General features: G+C 31.3%; 1 protein-coding gene and 1 long non-coding RNA gene across 2 annotated transcripts in view; one reads left to right on the plus strand and one right to left on the minus strand.

The window, feature by feature from the left end:
- The first annotated feature begins 1,057 nt into the window (after positions 1-1,057).
- LOC127712001 (ryncolin-1-like) overlaps positions 1,058-16,736 on the plus strand; it is a 44,471-nt gene continuing 28,792 nt past the window's right edge. Inside the window, exons 1-2 of the mRNA XM_052218158.1 lie at positions 1,058-1,191; positions 2,296-2,306. Of these exons, the coding sequence (XP_052074118.1) occupies positions 1,058-1,191; positions 2,296-2,306 (145 nt within the window). The remainder of the gene's footprint in view (positions 1,192-2,295; positions 2,307-16,736) is intronic.
- LOC127712691 (uncharacterized) lies at positions 3,957-7,359 on the minus strand. Its single transcript, XR_007987245.1, has 2 exons — positions 7,193-7,359; positions 3,957-4,611 (listed from the first exon to the last, which is right to left on the minus strand). It is a non-coding gene; the product is annotated as an uncharacterized LOC127712691 (long non-coding RNA).

Consider the following 16,736-nt stretch of genomic DNA (forward strand, 5'->3'; position numbering starts at 1 on the left):
TTATAAAATTCATTTCTTATCAGTGGTGCTTAATAACAAATATTCCATGTTGGTTGATTGTCTGTATTTATCTATGTTGATTTTTCTTAATTTTTGTACGTTCTAATTAATTTGTTTTGTTGTCTGATGTTGTTTTTTCTTCAACCCTATATAATTCATTTTCCAATATGCATCCTTCGTTTTTATAGAATACATAATATTTCAGCAAAATGAACTTTTTGTGGTCATTTGTAACCTGCTGGTCTTACTTGATTATTGTATTTATGGGGACCAAATTGACCTGAGGGAGAAATGGAAAACTAGACTTAAAGATAGACTGATAGATGGAAAGCATATTGTTGACTTATTTAGCACCGAACCAATGTCAAAGGTTTTCAATCAAATTCACTTGCTGATAAATTTTATTGGAACCGTCGATAGTCTTGCTTCCTTCATTCAGGAATTTATTTCAAAAACAGAAATAGATATGTTTAAAGAATTAAACAGATTTTCACAGATATAAACAAACAACTTGAACAAGCAAGCGATAGAAGGTTTGGTAAATAATTTCGAGACATTTTCTTTGAGTTGAGAAATATGGAATTTAGTTTCGTAATCCTGAACCGTTTTTGTGGAGAAGTTGGAGGAGTTTAATTGTACAAACAGCGCCGAGTGCGTAGTAGGACTGCCATTGATAATCAAACTCTTTAGAAATGACTTTGATATTGAAGACTACTATTCACACATTCTCAAAACAACTATAAATGGAACGCTGTTTTCGAAGGATTAACTAATTCAGCAAGCGACGAAAACATCTGGTTGTGATGAGAAAATAATTTTTAACTTTGGAAAACACTTGCTTTTGAAACAATTCAAAGCGGAACAAATCATGATCGTGTATGGTAAGCTGGCAAAGAAAAACATTGATTCAACAATACAGATTCATCAATAGACCAATGATATGTACGAATTACGAAGGTCCTTATTAAGAGTTGTAGAAGAATGTTCCTCACGTAATGTTTGTAAATCAAAGTGTCAAAACGGAAAATGTATACGCCTGTCAGAGGAAAAACGTGACATGTGCATTTGTTATAAATATTATGATGGTGATAACTGTAAAATACGTAACAAAGTTGTTTTAGTGAAAGATTTAGTGTCAGTGATGTCAACACTGAATGAAGTGCCTAAAATTGGTAACATTTTTGATCTTAAGTTAGCTAAAAACTATCTGGTTGCATCCATGAAGTGCTTAAGTCTGGCGTATGAAACTGTTCAACATGTTAATACCGAAGCTATTGATGCACATTTATTAACGGCTACTGATTTAGGATCCTTCTATGGCATTTATCTATGCATGAATTATTTGATTCTACAAGCAAGTAAGATAATACAGTGTGATACATTTATAATAGATCTAAACAAAAAACAGAAATTATTGAAAATTGCCTACCATTTGCCCAAAGTGCTCTTTATAATGGACTCGTTCTTCAATTATCGCCGAGTTTACAATATATTTCAACCAGAGACATTACTTATTACAGTTATTGGTCGACATAAGGACGAAGCGTGTTCAGCAGATTACAAAACAAATAAAGACAATCTTTGGAGGCAATTTCATATTGCAGTCGAACGGATTTTATGTCTTAAAGGTTTGCGATGTTTTATATAAACACTCCTCGCCCCCTGTTCCGCTTTCCGAGCAAAGAGTTAAACAACAGATAAACTTTGCAATAGAATCTACCTGCAGTGCGTCAATAACCCATTCTGCTTATGTTCATTGTGATAAGTTACATTAAGTTAAGAGTATGAAGTTGGAAAATAAATGCATAGTGGGATATGCCCGTGGTGGCACCCAATATTTTACTTGCCAAAGCATAACATCTGTTTGCAATCCTTGCGACTGTAACGCAACAGGCTCATTATCAACAATTTGTAATTCAAAAACTGGACAGTGGAGGTGTAAAGGACATTTTATAGGAGATAAATGTCATAACGAAGTGCGACAGGACTGTAAATGGAGTGACTGGAAATCTTGGTCTGCCTGTAGCAAAACATGTGGTATTGGAGGGAAGGAGGGACGATCAAGATACATAGTACTCCCACAAAAGGGACAAGGGAGGCAATGCCAAGGTGATAAGTTGGAGAATAGGACATGTTTCAAACGATGTTGTAATGGTACATTTAAGTGTAAAGACAGTTCAAAATGCTCCCTGGGAATAAAATGCCAATCTTGTAACTGTGACTACAAGGGATCGATTAATGACATATGGCAGCCTATTAATGGTGACTGTTCTTGTAAAACAAAGTTCATGGAAGGCGTTGCCAAGGTAATCTTATCATATTTTATACAGGAAGGTAGGCGTTTCAATATTTATTGAGAAAAAAAAAAGAAATATTGTCGATTTATCAATGCAATTGACTATGTTTATCCGTTGAAATTGATAAGATAGGTGTAATTGGATATACCACATTAAATGTTATTGTGAGAACAAAAACAAAAGCCGTGTATAAACAATGTAGATGTAAGCCTACCGATTTTCTACTTAAGAGCCAGTCTGTGGTAAAATCATGCAAAATGGTCCGAATCCAAAATTATCCAATCAGACTGATATTTTGTAGTTTTGATACCTTATATGTAATAACTATTTGTGCAAAATATTTTGAAAAAATATTCAGCCATTATTTGTGTATGCAGAACATTCGATAATTTTAATTTCTGTACTGACAAAAGGCCATTTTAAGCCTATTTTAGGGTATTTTGACCTGGTTTTTTGTATTATTATAGAAAAGTTGCAGCTTAATGATAACTAATACCTAAACAAACAACTTAAAATGAAAGAAAATTAGGATAGTTTTCAAAGTTTTGACATTTCTCTATACCCCTACTGGCAGGTTGATATTGCATGGTTTTGAAAAAGTGCCGATTCAGCAAAATTTGTCTTTTTTAAGACCTGAATCTTGTAAGATCATGTTTTGTTTTTAATAAAATGTAATACAGCATGAAGCTTATATATTTATCTACAAAATGCAAAAAAATGGTGCTCGGCAAATGATACCTTCTTACGATAAAATAACAATTTAAGATGGACAAGATGGCAATTTTGCCGTATTTATGAATGTTTTATTGGTTACAAGAGAAACTTTACATATGTATGTGATAGTAAAAATATTTGAAAATAATGACAGATATAATGTTTATGGCTTATCTTGTTTGATTAAACTCAGTTAAACTTAGTTTTAATTGAAAATATACTACAAAAGTAGGCCTGGAAAGACCCCTTTTAAGCCCCAAAATTTGGCATTTTCCATTTTATTTAAAATACATGTATTGACTTATCGCTTCTTATTAAAGTCACTTTTCAAAAGTAGAATACTTAAGTTACTTTAAAATCATTTTTAATGGGCTGTTTTTTTACAATACTATGAACATTCAACAGGTACTATCATCATTAATTTATGTAAAACTTCTGAAATCTTCACAATTTTAGCATTTGTGCTAATTTTAGACATTTGTTGTCTAAAATGGATATGGCCACTTTTGTTCATAGATATAGGAAGATGTAGTATGAGTGCCAATGAGACAACTCTCCATCCAAGTAACAATTTATAAAAGTAAACCATTATAGGTCAAGGTACGGCCTATTTATATACATGTTGTATTTGATGATATTACATACACATATAAAAATTGAGACTGGGTGCTTCTTACCTAGAAAAGGGGGTCCATTTTTTTATATTGTAATTAATCTTTATAAGCTTTTTGTCAAATATCAAGCAGATGCTGAGAAAAGTGTTACTTAAATTTTGTAACGCTGACATGAATGACAGATAGTGATCCCTATCTAGCTTCTGGGATAACAGTCAACATAACAACGTCAAGTTTCCTCATAGAATGTAATCTGCAATAACTTGAGGCATATGAATAAGACATGTAAGATGTAGTTAGCCTATAATACTACCACAGACAAACAAAAATATTTCAAATGGAAATAAAATTTATTTTATACCTACATGAATAAAAACAAATATACAGATAAATGGTTCAACTGTCATGACTGTGGTGCAGACATTTTCATTAAAATGGTTATATAATTTTTCAGGCTGTTTGCTTATAATTTTATTGTCATATAATATTAGCGAAGTCTGACATAAAGAGAAACATGCAAAACAGTCTGAATACATGCAAACAGTGATAAGATCTGAAACCAGGTCGGATGACTATTCAGGTCTAAGTTAGTAAGTATGCATCAATAAGAGCTTCAGTCAAAACATCCTGTTGTAATATATTGACTATGTTTCATCTGATTTCCTCTTTTCTACTACAGATCAGAACACTTTATCGACTTGTATTGTGCAGGTACAATATAATTCAAAATCAAATCAATAATTTCTGATGATAATTTTGTAGAAAAAGCCATTGTTCTTTTTGATACATCATCCCATGCCAGATTCAATTGGTTCCTAAATGGTGGATACTTTCCATTTCAAAGGAAATGCAAGCCTCTGTTGAGTTTCTCCCGGTCAGAAATGTTATCTGTTTCCCAATCTGATGCTAAATATTATGAAAAATTAGTTGATGCTGTGAATATACTATGAGAACCTGAGCATCTTTAATTTGGCTTTCATCTCCATCTAAAAAGATAAAAAATAAATCTACAAATGTACTTTAAAAAAATAATATATCCCTTATTATATTAAAGATAAATGAATTCTCAAATATACAATGTCCATGATATATGAGACAAATATATGGAATCTATTTGGTTCGGACCCAATGAAAAAAATATATAAGATATCTCAACTGGTGGAGTAAAATCATTGCTTTACCACATCTGTATATCTGATAAAACCTCAATGTCTTAATGCAATAAACTGCTTCGCTGAGCGCAGCTGGATACGTCCGCAGAGGTCCAACCCTGAACAGTTGGGGCAAAAATGGACACAATATTCAAGCTTGATACAGGTTTGAATTTGGATTGTAATTAAATATTTGACATATTATAGGTTTCTGAATAAATGTAGTCAAAGAACTTGAAATTGGTTATATGAATTGAATTTATATTCAATTAAAGATTTCTTGCTGTTGTGCAAAACACTGTGCTGTTGCACAATACTTAGTAAATCTGTTGTCAGACTAGAAACAAAAAAAGTTCAATTTCTTCTCAATGTCATATTTGAAATTGATGAAAATCAATAGGGAGATTACATCAATAGCTATAAATAATTCACCAAAGTTTCATGAGAACTGCTGAAAGCATTTTTGAGTTATTGTCCAAAAACTGGAAAATCCCCCCTTTTTTAATGAATAAAACCCCATAACTCAGAAATGTAAAATCTAAAATTTATAAAATTCTAAAGGGAGCTTACATCAACAGATATAAACAATTCACCAAAGTTTCATGAGAACTCCTGAAAGCAATTTTTAGTTATTGTATCCCCCTTTTTTATGAATAAAACCCTGTAACTCGGAAACGTTAAATCTAAAATTTATAAAAATCCAAAAGGGAGCTCATGTCAATAGATATAAACAATTCACCAAAATTTCTTGCAAGTTGGTGAAAGCATTCTTGAGTAATTGTCTGAAAACTGGAAAATCCCCCCTTTTTTAATGAATAAAACCCCAAAACTCGGAAACGGTAAATCTGAAATTGATAAATAACGAAAGGTAGCTCACGTCAATAGATATAAACAATTCACCAAAGTTTCATGCATATTGGTTAAAGCTTTTTTGAGTTAATGTCCGACATGTTGACGACGGACGGACGGACGGACGGACAGACGGTCAATGGTATACCATAGTAGGTCCCATAAACGGGCGTAAAAAAACTTAACCAAACTATTCATGCAGAAATTGTAGGCAAAAGTGACCTTATCAATAGTAACCATGTTGTACTACCCAAGATATCTATCCACTAGCTATAGTCAAGTATCAATGTAATACCATGTCTATTATCTTACAGAGAGACTTAAACACACAAAATTAACAAAGTTGCTCAAGTGGAAAATGTAGGTCAACATTACCTTTATAAAAGTGAATCATGTTGGACTTTCCAAAATCAATACACTGGTTAAGTATCAAAGCTATACAATTTTGTACCCGAGATATTGACCTTAATGCAAAAAACTTAACCATGTCACTTATGTGGAAAATGTAGGTCAAGGTGACCTAATTTTTATCATTTACCCTATTGCTCTACCCAAAACCTATCCACTGGTCAAATATCATAGCTATACTACATGTTTCATGAATATATCTAGTGTCACTTAAGTGAAAATGTAGGTCATAATGACCTTATTATAAATGTTTATTAGGAAATTCTAATATGAGGTCCTTGATTGAATCCAAGTCCATGATAAAACTAATACAAAGCTATACCCAGTACTGTAAATTCAGAAATTATTGCGTGCATTAAGAACTGCGATTTTGTAATGTAATTTTAGACTGAAATGCGATATTCAGAAAAATCCTGTTTAATTCATATAGTAAATTTCAAAATGCGAGTTTAAATTAGTGCGATTAAAACCCTGTCGCATTTTTCGCAATAATAAAAACATCACAATAATTTCAGAATTTACAGTAATATTTTTGACATTATCACTTTTTTGGTAATGGTTAAAAATTTTACCACTGGTCGTCTCATGATTCCCTAACCTCCACCCCTTCCCACTAAATGTAACTCTGTACATTTTAAATTCAGTTTAAAATGTTCAAAATGCCTTTCAATTGCCCCTGTAAAAAAACTATGCGGGTATGTATAAGAACCCTGCCACATCCGATCACTGATTTTGTTAGATGTATTTATGCTTTGTGTCAATCTGATGAGTTAAGCCTCAACTGACACATGACTGATTTCTTATGTTGAACATTACTGTTACACTACTGTCCCAGGTTAGATGAGGGTTGGCGCCTTCAAACGAATTTAACCTCAAAGTGGTTGTTGTTTGTTGCTGTATACCATATTTGTTTTTCGTTCATTGTTTTGTACATATATTTACTCATTCTAAATAGTTTAACATTTGTGATTTCTGGGCCTTTGATAGCTGACTATGCGGTATGGGCTTTGTTCATTGTTGAAGGCCATACAGTGACCTATAGTTGTTAATTTTTATGTCATCTAGTCTCTTGTGGAGCATTGTCACATTTGCAATCAATTCAAATCGCTTCTTTTTTTTATAAATGCAATAACATTCTCATACATGTATGTTTTCTTACCATAATCTTTTTTGTATCAACTATGATTCCTCCATCAGCTACTGTTTGTCTAATCTTGGTAAAATACTGCTTGCAAAGACCTACAATGTATGCCTTTGTGACAAAATGGAATAATGCAGCCAGTCAATGGTACCATACACACTAAAAACATCAATAAAACACGATCATGTCAACATGGTCAATGTCCACTGAGATGAACAATGTTTCAGGTGTGAACAATCAATCAATTTATAAACCTGTTGTTCTACGGCATGATGCCAGTGAATAAATTATAATAGACAAATCTGTTTTATCAAATTAAAGGTTAAAACTAATTTATTTACAAAAAGGCATGCCTCATTCGAATACATGGACATGATGGAGACATTATTAAAGTCAGTAAGCAGAATGAATATCAAGACTACCGGTACATGTAAAATGTCATACAACTTTAAGTGAGAAACTCACATCCTATACAAACCTAGATTTTGTGCTTTCATTTCAGACAAATAAAAGGGGAATTGAGATTTAAGTGACAAAAACAAAACAAGTTTAACCTCACTACATTTATGTGTGCCCTTTCCAACTAAGGAATATATTGTAGGTTGGTTTTTACATGTAATACCGCCGGTATGTCCTTGCTTCAATAGAAATTTATAATTTACAATTTTTTGTATCTTGACCATATATACATGTACATGTAGTGCAGGTTGTTTTTTTTATATTAAATGACTCATTTCTGGTAATTTACAGCTCGCAATTAGATGGTGGTTGTGTGTGTTGCACATATCACATATCTACATGTATTAGAAATAAATACCTTTTTCAATATACATGTACATGTATATATGTTCATTGTATCACATAATTATATACCTCGCCACTATGTCATGCATATGTGGCAGTTTTAAAAATGAATCTTTTCATAATACAGTGGTGGATCCATCCAGGGATGGACCTGTGGTCAAAATAATTATGACGTCTTGAAAGGCCATTTTATTATATGGCTATGCCTATGGCGCCTGCGTCCCAGCAAGGCGTCAAACATGTCAAAGCAAAAAAAAAATAAAATAGCCTTTCAAGACGTCATATATATTTGGACTAGGGACCAGTTTGTTAGAACCTTCCCTTTTTTTTTTGGTGATTAATGCTTTTGAATAGGGACATACGGATGGACCTCCTTTTTTATCCTGCTAAGAACCACCCCCCCACCCCCCCCCCTTTTATTTTTAAATTGGCTAGATCCACCCCTGTCATAATTAACTAATTTATTTTTGTAGTTTACCTGACACTTTTGGAATTAGTTGTCATTACAAAAGTCAGTATTCCTATGATAGGGTTAGTGTGGTTCCTCCATCACTATCAGCTTTTCGCCTTTTGGAGTTTTGCCTTAATGTCAGCAGGACGATCTTTAAATCCACACTTTTGTTGAATAGTCCCGCCAATATATCCCAAAAAAGTCTCTGTGCCATCGGCATGGACATATTGACAATTTTATAGCAGCACGATCAACAGAAAACAATGTCACTTATGTATATAAAATAGTCCTCCTGGAACATGTAGAAAGTTTGATAAACAGGCCTCACTGCCCTAAGTGCTGTGTATAAATTCAAGGTGGTGGTTGTGTCCTTTGTACAAATATAAACCTTGTCTAACAGATGAGTTGTATAGTGCTTTAATTGTCCACAACAACCTCCAAGATTAGAAAAATCGGACCGAACAGAGACGTCTGCTTTTCATCACTGGAAGCTGCCATATTGCCAGTGAAAGATTTCCACTAAGGGAGACAATTTAACCACAAAAATAGCATTGAGGCTACCTTTGGGTAACTTAATGTTAAATTTTGAAAATTAACACCAAGAAAAACACCATACGTTTAGCCAGAAATATTTTTCAACATAAAATAAATCAATTCTAGCCCAGTTACCACCTACTTTAAGCAATTTTAGTTAAATAACAAGAAACAAAAACCATTAGAATTATTGCATTTTATGGTTATTTTAAGAGTATTTTTGATCAACTTTCCATTATTTGTCAAGCTAAATTTTTTTACCTGTCTTAGAACTGATATACACCTTTCAAAATGTTATAAAAGTTAAGAATAAAAAATATGATCTTAAGAGAAAACTGCTATTGAATACATGTAGTATATACAAGTTGTTTATTACATCTGTTGCGCGAACTTTCTGGCAACCTGCCAAAAGGTCAGAAATTCTCAAAAAGCTTTTTTTTTGGTTATTCACTAATGTTCCTTCAAAATATGATAAAAATAATATTTCATTTAAGAGCTATATCAATTATCCAGACCCTCAAAAAGTGCCTAAATAAGGTGTATTGTTTAGCCATTTTTTAAAATAATTCACTAATATGCAAATTAGGCCGTTTAATGGAAAAAAGCGCAAATTAACCCAAAAAATGTTTTTTATCTTAACTCCTGAATACCTTAAGTTTTTGGAAATATATATAATTTTGGCAAGTTGTAACTACCAATTTGGACGAAATTTGGGATTTTGCATGATTTTATGGCAGACTGGCTCTTAATCTTAAAGATTTAAACAGTAGAAAGCAATGACATTTTCAAATACACTTTTACAGAAAATGCAGGGAAATCTAATTGATTTTTTTTTTATTTTCTTGTTTTTGAAAAGATCCAAATGAAAATAACAAGTAACGAATTGTAAATAAATTGGTTTTTTTCACAATCTTTTATGAATATATAAAAATAAGATTTTTTTTCTACAAATAATTCGTCACTTTTGCATAATTGAAAAAAAAAATATGTTCTTATAAAACATTTTTCAAATTTACTAGAAAAGAATGAAAATTAAAATATGCCTTGCTAGTTGATTTTTCATTTATTCTTTGAAATTACAGTTTGTTTTATTTACAACTAATAGCGGAGCACGTGTCACTATTCCTAGAAAAAAAAAAAGAAAAAAAAAAAAGGAAAGTTTCAGTTTTTATTAATTTTTTTACTTTTCGTTTTAAGAAATATATTAAAAATGTTCTACATCAAAAACAAATAATTTCAATATAACTACACAATTCACAACATTTTCCAAAGTGAATATTTTCGTTTTCAATTTCTGTGTATTATAAAATAAAATCACCCCAGAAAATTTATTGATTTACAATAAAGAATAAACATAAACGTTCAGTGTAAATCATTTTGTTTTATCTGAACTAAAAGGTCGTAGGGAACTCACTCGCTCATTGGAAACCCTTAAGGTGGATCATCGGTATATATTTCCTCAGATAGAGTTTTCCAATACGATTTTACCATGCTTTTTTCAAAAATATGATAAAAAATATGGGTCACCGTGCTGACTTTCAAGCTACAAGTCATGCAAAATAGCCCAATTTTGCATAGATAACACACAAAAAAACACTGTTTTGTGAATAAAAAGAAATCTATGTGATAGAAATTTATCATCTAAATTAAAATCAGTGATAAGTCTAACTCGGTAGGTCACTTTTGAGAAAAAGAGGATGGGATTGTTGTTACAATATGAACGTCGTCATCTGTGAAAAAGATAATCCATAACGGCCAATCAAGACGTGATGGCGTCCGTAAAATTTTCCGAGGGATGATTTCAACTTCACCACTCTGGAATATAGTTTCAACTGAGAGATATATACTCCATATGTAGGCGCTGCTTGAATGTTGTAACATATAAATAGAAAGTTCACAATTGGGAAGCTATAATGATCTCTTTTGTCGTAAAGTCTAGTTCTCAACCAACCCTCAATTTCTAAATTTAAGTCAAGAAATAATCTGTTGTGTCCTTTATTTCAATTTGAATGAGATATAAATTATATTAATACTGGTACTAATTTGTTTGGCTTTTATTCAAAATACAAAACTAGCATTTAAAATCAGTGGTCTTAATATCTTAGGATTTCATTTATAAATAACTGTTATGCACACATAAATTAACACTGGCTATATTAGTAATAAATAATGAATATTGTCTTTATGTATCGTAAAACATGTAATTTGGTAACTACGGATAAATTGCATAATAGATATGACAGCATAATTGGTACATATTGGATAAAACAATATGTCGGCTTTAATCAAGAATGCCAACACGTAAACCGGCAATGAAAAAAATCGAAATAGGTGAAGAGGTGCAAAAGTTTCACTGCCGCAAGAAAAATGAGGAGCACACATTTTTTTCATTGTATGTTCATGTATACTAAATATATTAATTAACAGCACAGTACATACATATATCATACATATCATATAACCATATCATACATATCATATAACCACAAATGATGAAAAGTTAGTTTTTTGTCTTTCTATTATTTTACTGAAGAAATTGAAAATGGAAAATGCAAGACAGCAGGGAATTTTTTTTATAATTTTGTCGAAATTTGGAAATGGAAAATTTATAAAGTACTTCAAACACGAATTAAGAATAAGTTTCAAAACTTTCCGAAAATATAGAAAAATCTTGGAGCTTCGTAAAGATGTATTTTGTAAATAAAATACCATTGAATAAGTTTGCTTTCGTTCTCTCCTCAGTGGTATTCGAACCCGTGCTGCTACGTTTAAATCCTGCTGAGAGAAGAATAAAAATTTCCCGACGCAAATTTGCAGATCTAACATTTTGGGTTTAATTTGAGACTAAGTCTTATATTAAATTTATATGTAGGACTCTAAATTGCTGATGGTCACACTGATGTGCGATGGTTTGACGCTGAAGTGCGTCTTTCATCACACCGAAAAAGCGATGGTGTCAATGTGACGCTATCTTGTTGATAGGTACGCAAAAGTGCGATGGTGGTAACACTAAAGCGTGATGTATTACATAAACTATATTTTAAACAATGTTAAATGTTGTTCTTGTTCAAATGTTTATTTGTGCGTTAGAGACAGCTTTTCATAATTTAAAATATATAATATGAAGCAACATTATATTGGACGATCTCTCATCTAGAATGATACAGTATCTACGGACATACATAATATGAAATATATTTTTCTTTTTCACATATTGCAAACAACGTTTAAAGAGATGCACATTTAAGGTATAGATAAAACTATAACATTACCAGCGTATTTACAGATGGTATTCAATCAGTATAAGATAATAACTTGTATGGTAAACATGATAATGCAGGGCGGTAATTCTTTGTACGATGATCTTATTTCAACTATACAAATACATATCACCAATACCAAAATGCCATTAATGTTTCTCTGGAAAATAAATACAAAATAATATACTGACTAATAAAAAACTTACTTCTCATAATATTAGCAGATTTCAAACGAGCAATCACACGTCATATAGACCAACACACATCAGCTGAAGGACTTTCACACAAAGGAAAAGACCATTGCACTGCAGTCTGACGATCGCACTTCAGTGTCTCCATTGCACCTCGAGTCCTACATATACACATATCAACAGATTGGTGAATGTTTGAATAGATATTTTCATAGCAAATACAAGCTTGAGGAGAACAATTCTAATCTTTTAATTTTTAAATGTTATTTCATTAGAGACTTTTTTTGTAAAAATTAACATTTGCTTGTTTTTCAAATGAAATAGAATTAAGACCAACGGATTGTTCCGGACTCGATAAAAAGGTGCATAAGAGTGGTGTGTATAAGATCTTCCCGGATAGTGGTTCTGGCTTTAAAGTTTATTGTGACATGGTTACTGATGGTGGTCACTGGACGGTCAATGTTTACATCTTTAGTATTTTTTATTAGAATTGTTCGATACAATATTATCATAAACAGTGGAAGAACTCACAACATTTTTAATAGTCGAAGTGTAAGACGTGAATTAAGATATTTACACTGCATTTCTAATATACAGATTGTGCTTTAAAACAAACATGAACTACTATTTCATCACAATTGAAAAACAGCTTCCGCCATTGTGACTGATGCCTATTTAATCGATATTCCATGGTAATTATTTCTGTTAAACCCTTAAAAAAAAGTATTAAGTGATTTGTATTAGGAGATAAGCAGTACGAATCCTTATACTATAGAACGCTCTTGCAACATCATACATGATGATACGGTGCTAAGGGCCGTCTAAAACTTGCACTGCGGTGAGAGATATTTTACTCTGTGTTGAAGGCCTCACTGTGACTTTGAGATGAAGAACAGCAATAAAAGCGCTGTTCCTTTTCTTTTTGTGTGTTTTTTGCTAAGGGGTGTACTGATTTTGGGTCATGGATGGATACCCCATATCTTTTGTTTTTCTATGAATTCATATGCATGTGATTCGGTTTTTTTCTTCTTCTTTGGTTTCTATTCATTAACTCGTTTTTTATAGTATATAACAAACACCTTTAGCATTTATCAACGGTTGATTGATAACATGTATGACTCTGTTTCAACTCCGATGAAGAATAGGTCTTCTTCTGTATGTCCAACTCTTTTCTTCAATGCAATGTTAAATCAAAGAAACACATGAAATTTTGATTTGCAATTGATATTATCAAGTTCGAATGCTTTGATTTTTATAATATGTTTAAATTGATTACTGCACAATCTATCTGTAAAAAGTTAGAATGGCTTGCTCAACAGTTTAAAACAAGTATTAATACTGCAAAACATTTCAGTTTTCAGAAAGGGGACATTCATTGTACATTATGTAAATATATATATATATAGTTAAATTCAAGCTGCGAAATCAAAATGCTATTTCACTACGTCTACTCCTGTAAATGTTACTGTACAGTTAATTTAAGTATAATCATTAGAAAGTATTAATAATCAATATACAGTGTTTTACCTATAATTTGTATGATTCTAAGGCTTATATACAAAATATATATGTATCTAAAAACACCCTTTTGGTTCCACAACGACTGTATGTTTCTCACGTATCCTTTTATTTGAATGTGAAAGAATAATATAGTTATCTACAATACAAAACACTAATCCTAAAAATATAATTGATATCGTAGAAAAATTGCTAAATGCCATGCATGATTTCATACGGAATCAATTTTGGCAAACAAATTAATTTACTCCAGGACCCCATCCTTAAAAATAATGTTGTTGAAATGATAAACAATTAACACCCAAACGTTTTTACCAAAATAGGGAAGGTGCATGGAAAAGAGTTTGTTTCGATTTTTGTCGACTTGCTTTAAAGGAATATGGGATATTTTAAAAGATACCTACATGTCTATCGACCCAGTGGTAGACATTACATTGACAGTACCGATTTTACTGCATCATAAGTCCATTTTGACATTTAACATATCGTTTCAGTGATCCTCGAGGCATATATTTTGAAAAAAAACACAGATTTTCATTCAAACGTCGAAGAGCTGATAAATCAGAAAGTACCAAAAGTAAAAACAAACCCGGTAAGGAAATTATATCTTTGCTTGAGTGTGATGCATGTCTTTGTTCGACAGTTTATAGAAGTAATGCATTGTGCGCGACATATCTCCTTAATTTAAGCCTTTTGCATATTTTGAGATGCAGATGGCCACATACTGATTTATATAAATTATTCGATAATAATTTAAACTATTTACATGTTTTTCAACGTAGGATAAATGGAGTAACAGATTTCAACCTTGGTTGGACGAAGTATAAAATTGGCTTTGGTGACCTGAATACGGAATTCTGGCTAGGTATAACAGATCGATATGTATCTATATAATCAAAGTTATTTTGTCTTTCTTTAGGACTTCGTAGTATGTATTTTAATTTTTTAGGCTTTATCAGTAAGTTTTGACTTTCATATTCCTTACTGTGCTGACGAATAATTGTCTGTGTTATCTCATTTCAGCGCTTTTCCACATTATGAATGGTAATTAGAATAGAAAATTACAGCTTAGATAACAGCATTTAATGCTTACTCTTAAAAAACTAATCTTGATTTACTCAAAATGCATACCAATAGATATTGTATGTAGCAATAATACATATCCTTAAAATATACAAATGTATATAAAAATTGTTATTAATGAATTATTACAGTGATGTCTTTTAACCAGGTTTCCGAAAGATTAACTGAAAAAAAAAAACACATTTTCACAGTATTTTGTTTTTTGAATAAGAGATCGGTATCCCCATTTTGTCTAAATATCACCATAGTTAAGATTAGCTTGTAGATTTGGTTTTTTGATATCCTATTATATTTACATTTGCCATGTTTTACAGCTGGTATGTCATAATATATAACAAGCACATAGTTGAAAGGGTTATAGAGCAGATTGTTACCCCGTCAACTGAGGATCAGCCAAAGTTGACAATGTGTTTTCAATGAGTAACAATTTGTTTATCACCATCTCAGCTATGTGTTATTTGATATATTAGACTGAATGTTCTGTTGTTACTGTCTATTCAATTTCAAATTCAAAATAATTAACTATGACATCTTGTATATAACAACAATCTGTATTTAATAAAGTGCACAATTGACCAAGCGTTTTGGTGAAGTGTAATAGAGTAAAATATCTCCCTCGTATTAACCAATCAAAATTAAGCATTATAACATGAAGTATAATAAGATATAATGTGTATATGTTATTTACTTTCAGATAGGAGAAACCAAAACAGACAACAAAGAGCATATTAGTTACAAGTCGTATAAACGTTTATACAAAATCTCAGTCACATTGTTTTGGAGGAATAATTTATTTCGAGTATGTGTGACCTTACACATGCTGCTTACTATTGTATAAAATTGTGTACATTGTCTGTATATGGCCATTCCAGCTGTATTAAATCAATTGTATGTCGAACATTTAAAATAGGGGCGTATATTTTAACTTGGAAATACTGTGAAATTTAGAAATTAGATTTAATCAATTGACAAAATACCCAAATTCCTGTGTTAAATTGCACCGTACATTAGACGAACAGTTGGAAATCAGTGGTATTGTATTTATAAATATTGGAACCCTCATTTGCACAATAATTATTTCATAAATTGATCTTTTTGAATGCAAGCCAAAAGATAACTTTCCAAAATTACATTGTTTTTGAAACAGCAGTTTTGCAAAAAAAAGGAAATTAATTGTAAAAACTGCAAATTATACTTTAAGCTTGAAGACTAACCCAACCTGATGTAAAATTTGACATATTATGGATTTAAAATAGTTGGAATGGCCAGAAATATTTAATAGATTTTAGAATATTTCTGAAAGTGCTAACTCATTGTATAATAGTACTTGATTGTCTAAAAATAATCATGGTTTTAATATGCTTCAATGAAAGTTAAAAAAAATAAATTAAAGAACGTGACATATGGTCACTTTTTGTTTTGTAAAATTAATGATATTCGTTTTATACATGTATTAAATTTTGAGAATTAGAAAAAAGTATGCATTGTGAAAATTTAGACAAAAGTTATTGAATTTCTTGAATAAAATAGAATTGTTTTGGTGATATTGTTTTATTTCAAGTTGCTTTTTATGGCCTTGATTCCATCTTGTAATTATTGTTTTACAGTTATTGTTTGCAGTCATAAGTATTTATGTTAAACCAAAGAGATGTGGTATGTACCAATGAGACAAATATCCACCAGAATTCTATTGATGTGGATGTAAGCAACTATATGTCAAT

Source organism: Mytilus californianus, unplaced genomic scaffold (assembly GCF_021869535.1).
Source record: "Mytilus californianus isolate M0D057914Y unplaced genomic scaffold, xbMytCali1.0.p SCAF_8, whole genome shotgun sequence".
Classification (NCBI taxonomy): Eukaryota; Metazoa; Mollusca; class Bivalvia; order Mytilida; family Mytilidae; genus Mytilus; species Mytilus californianus.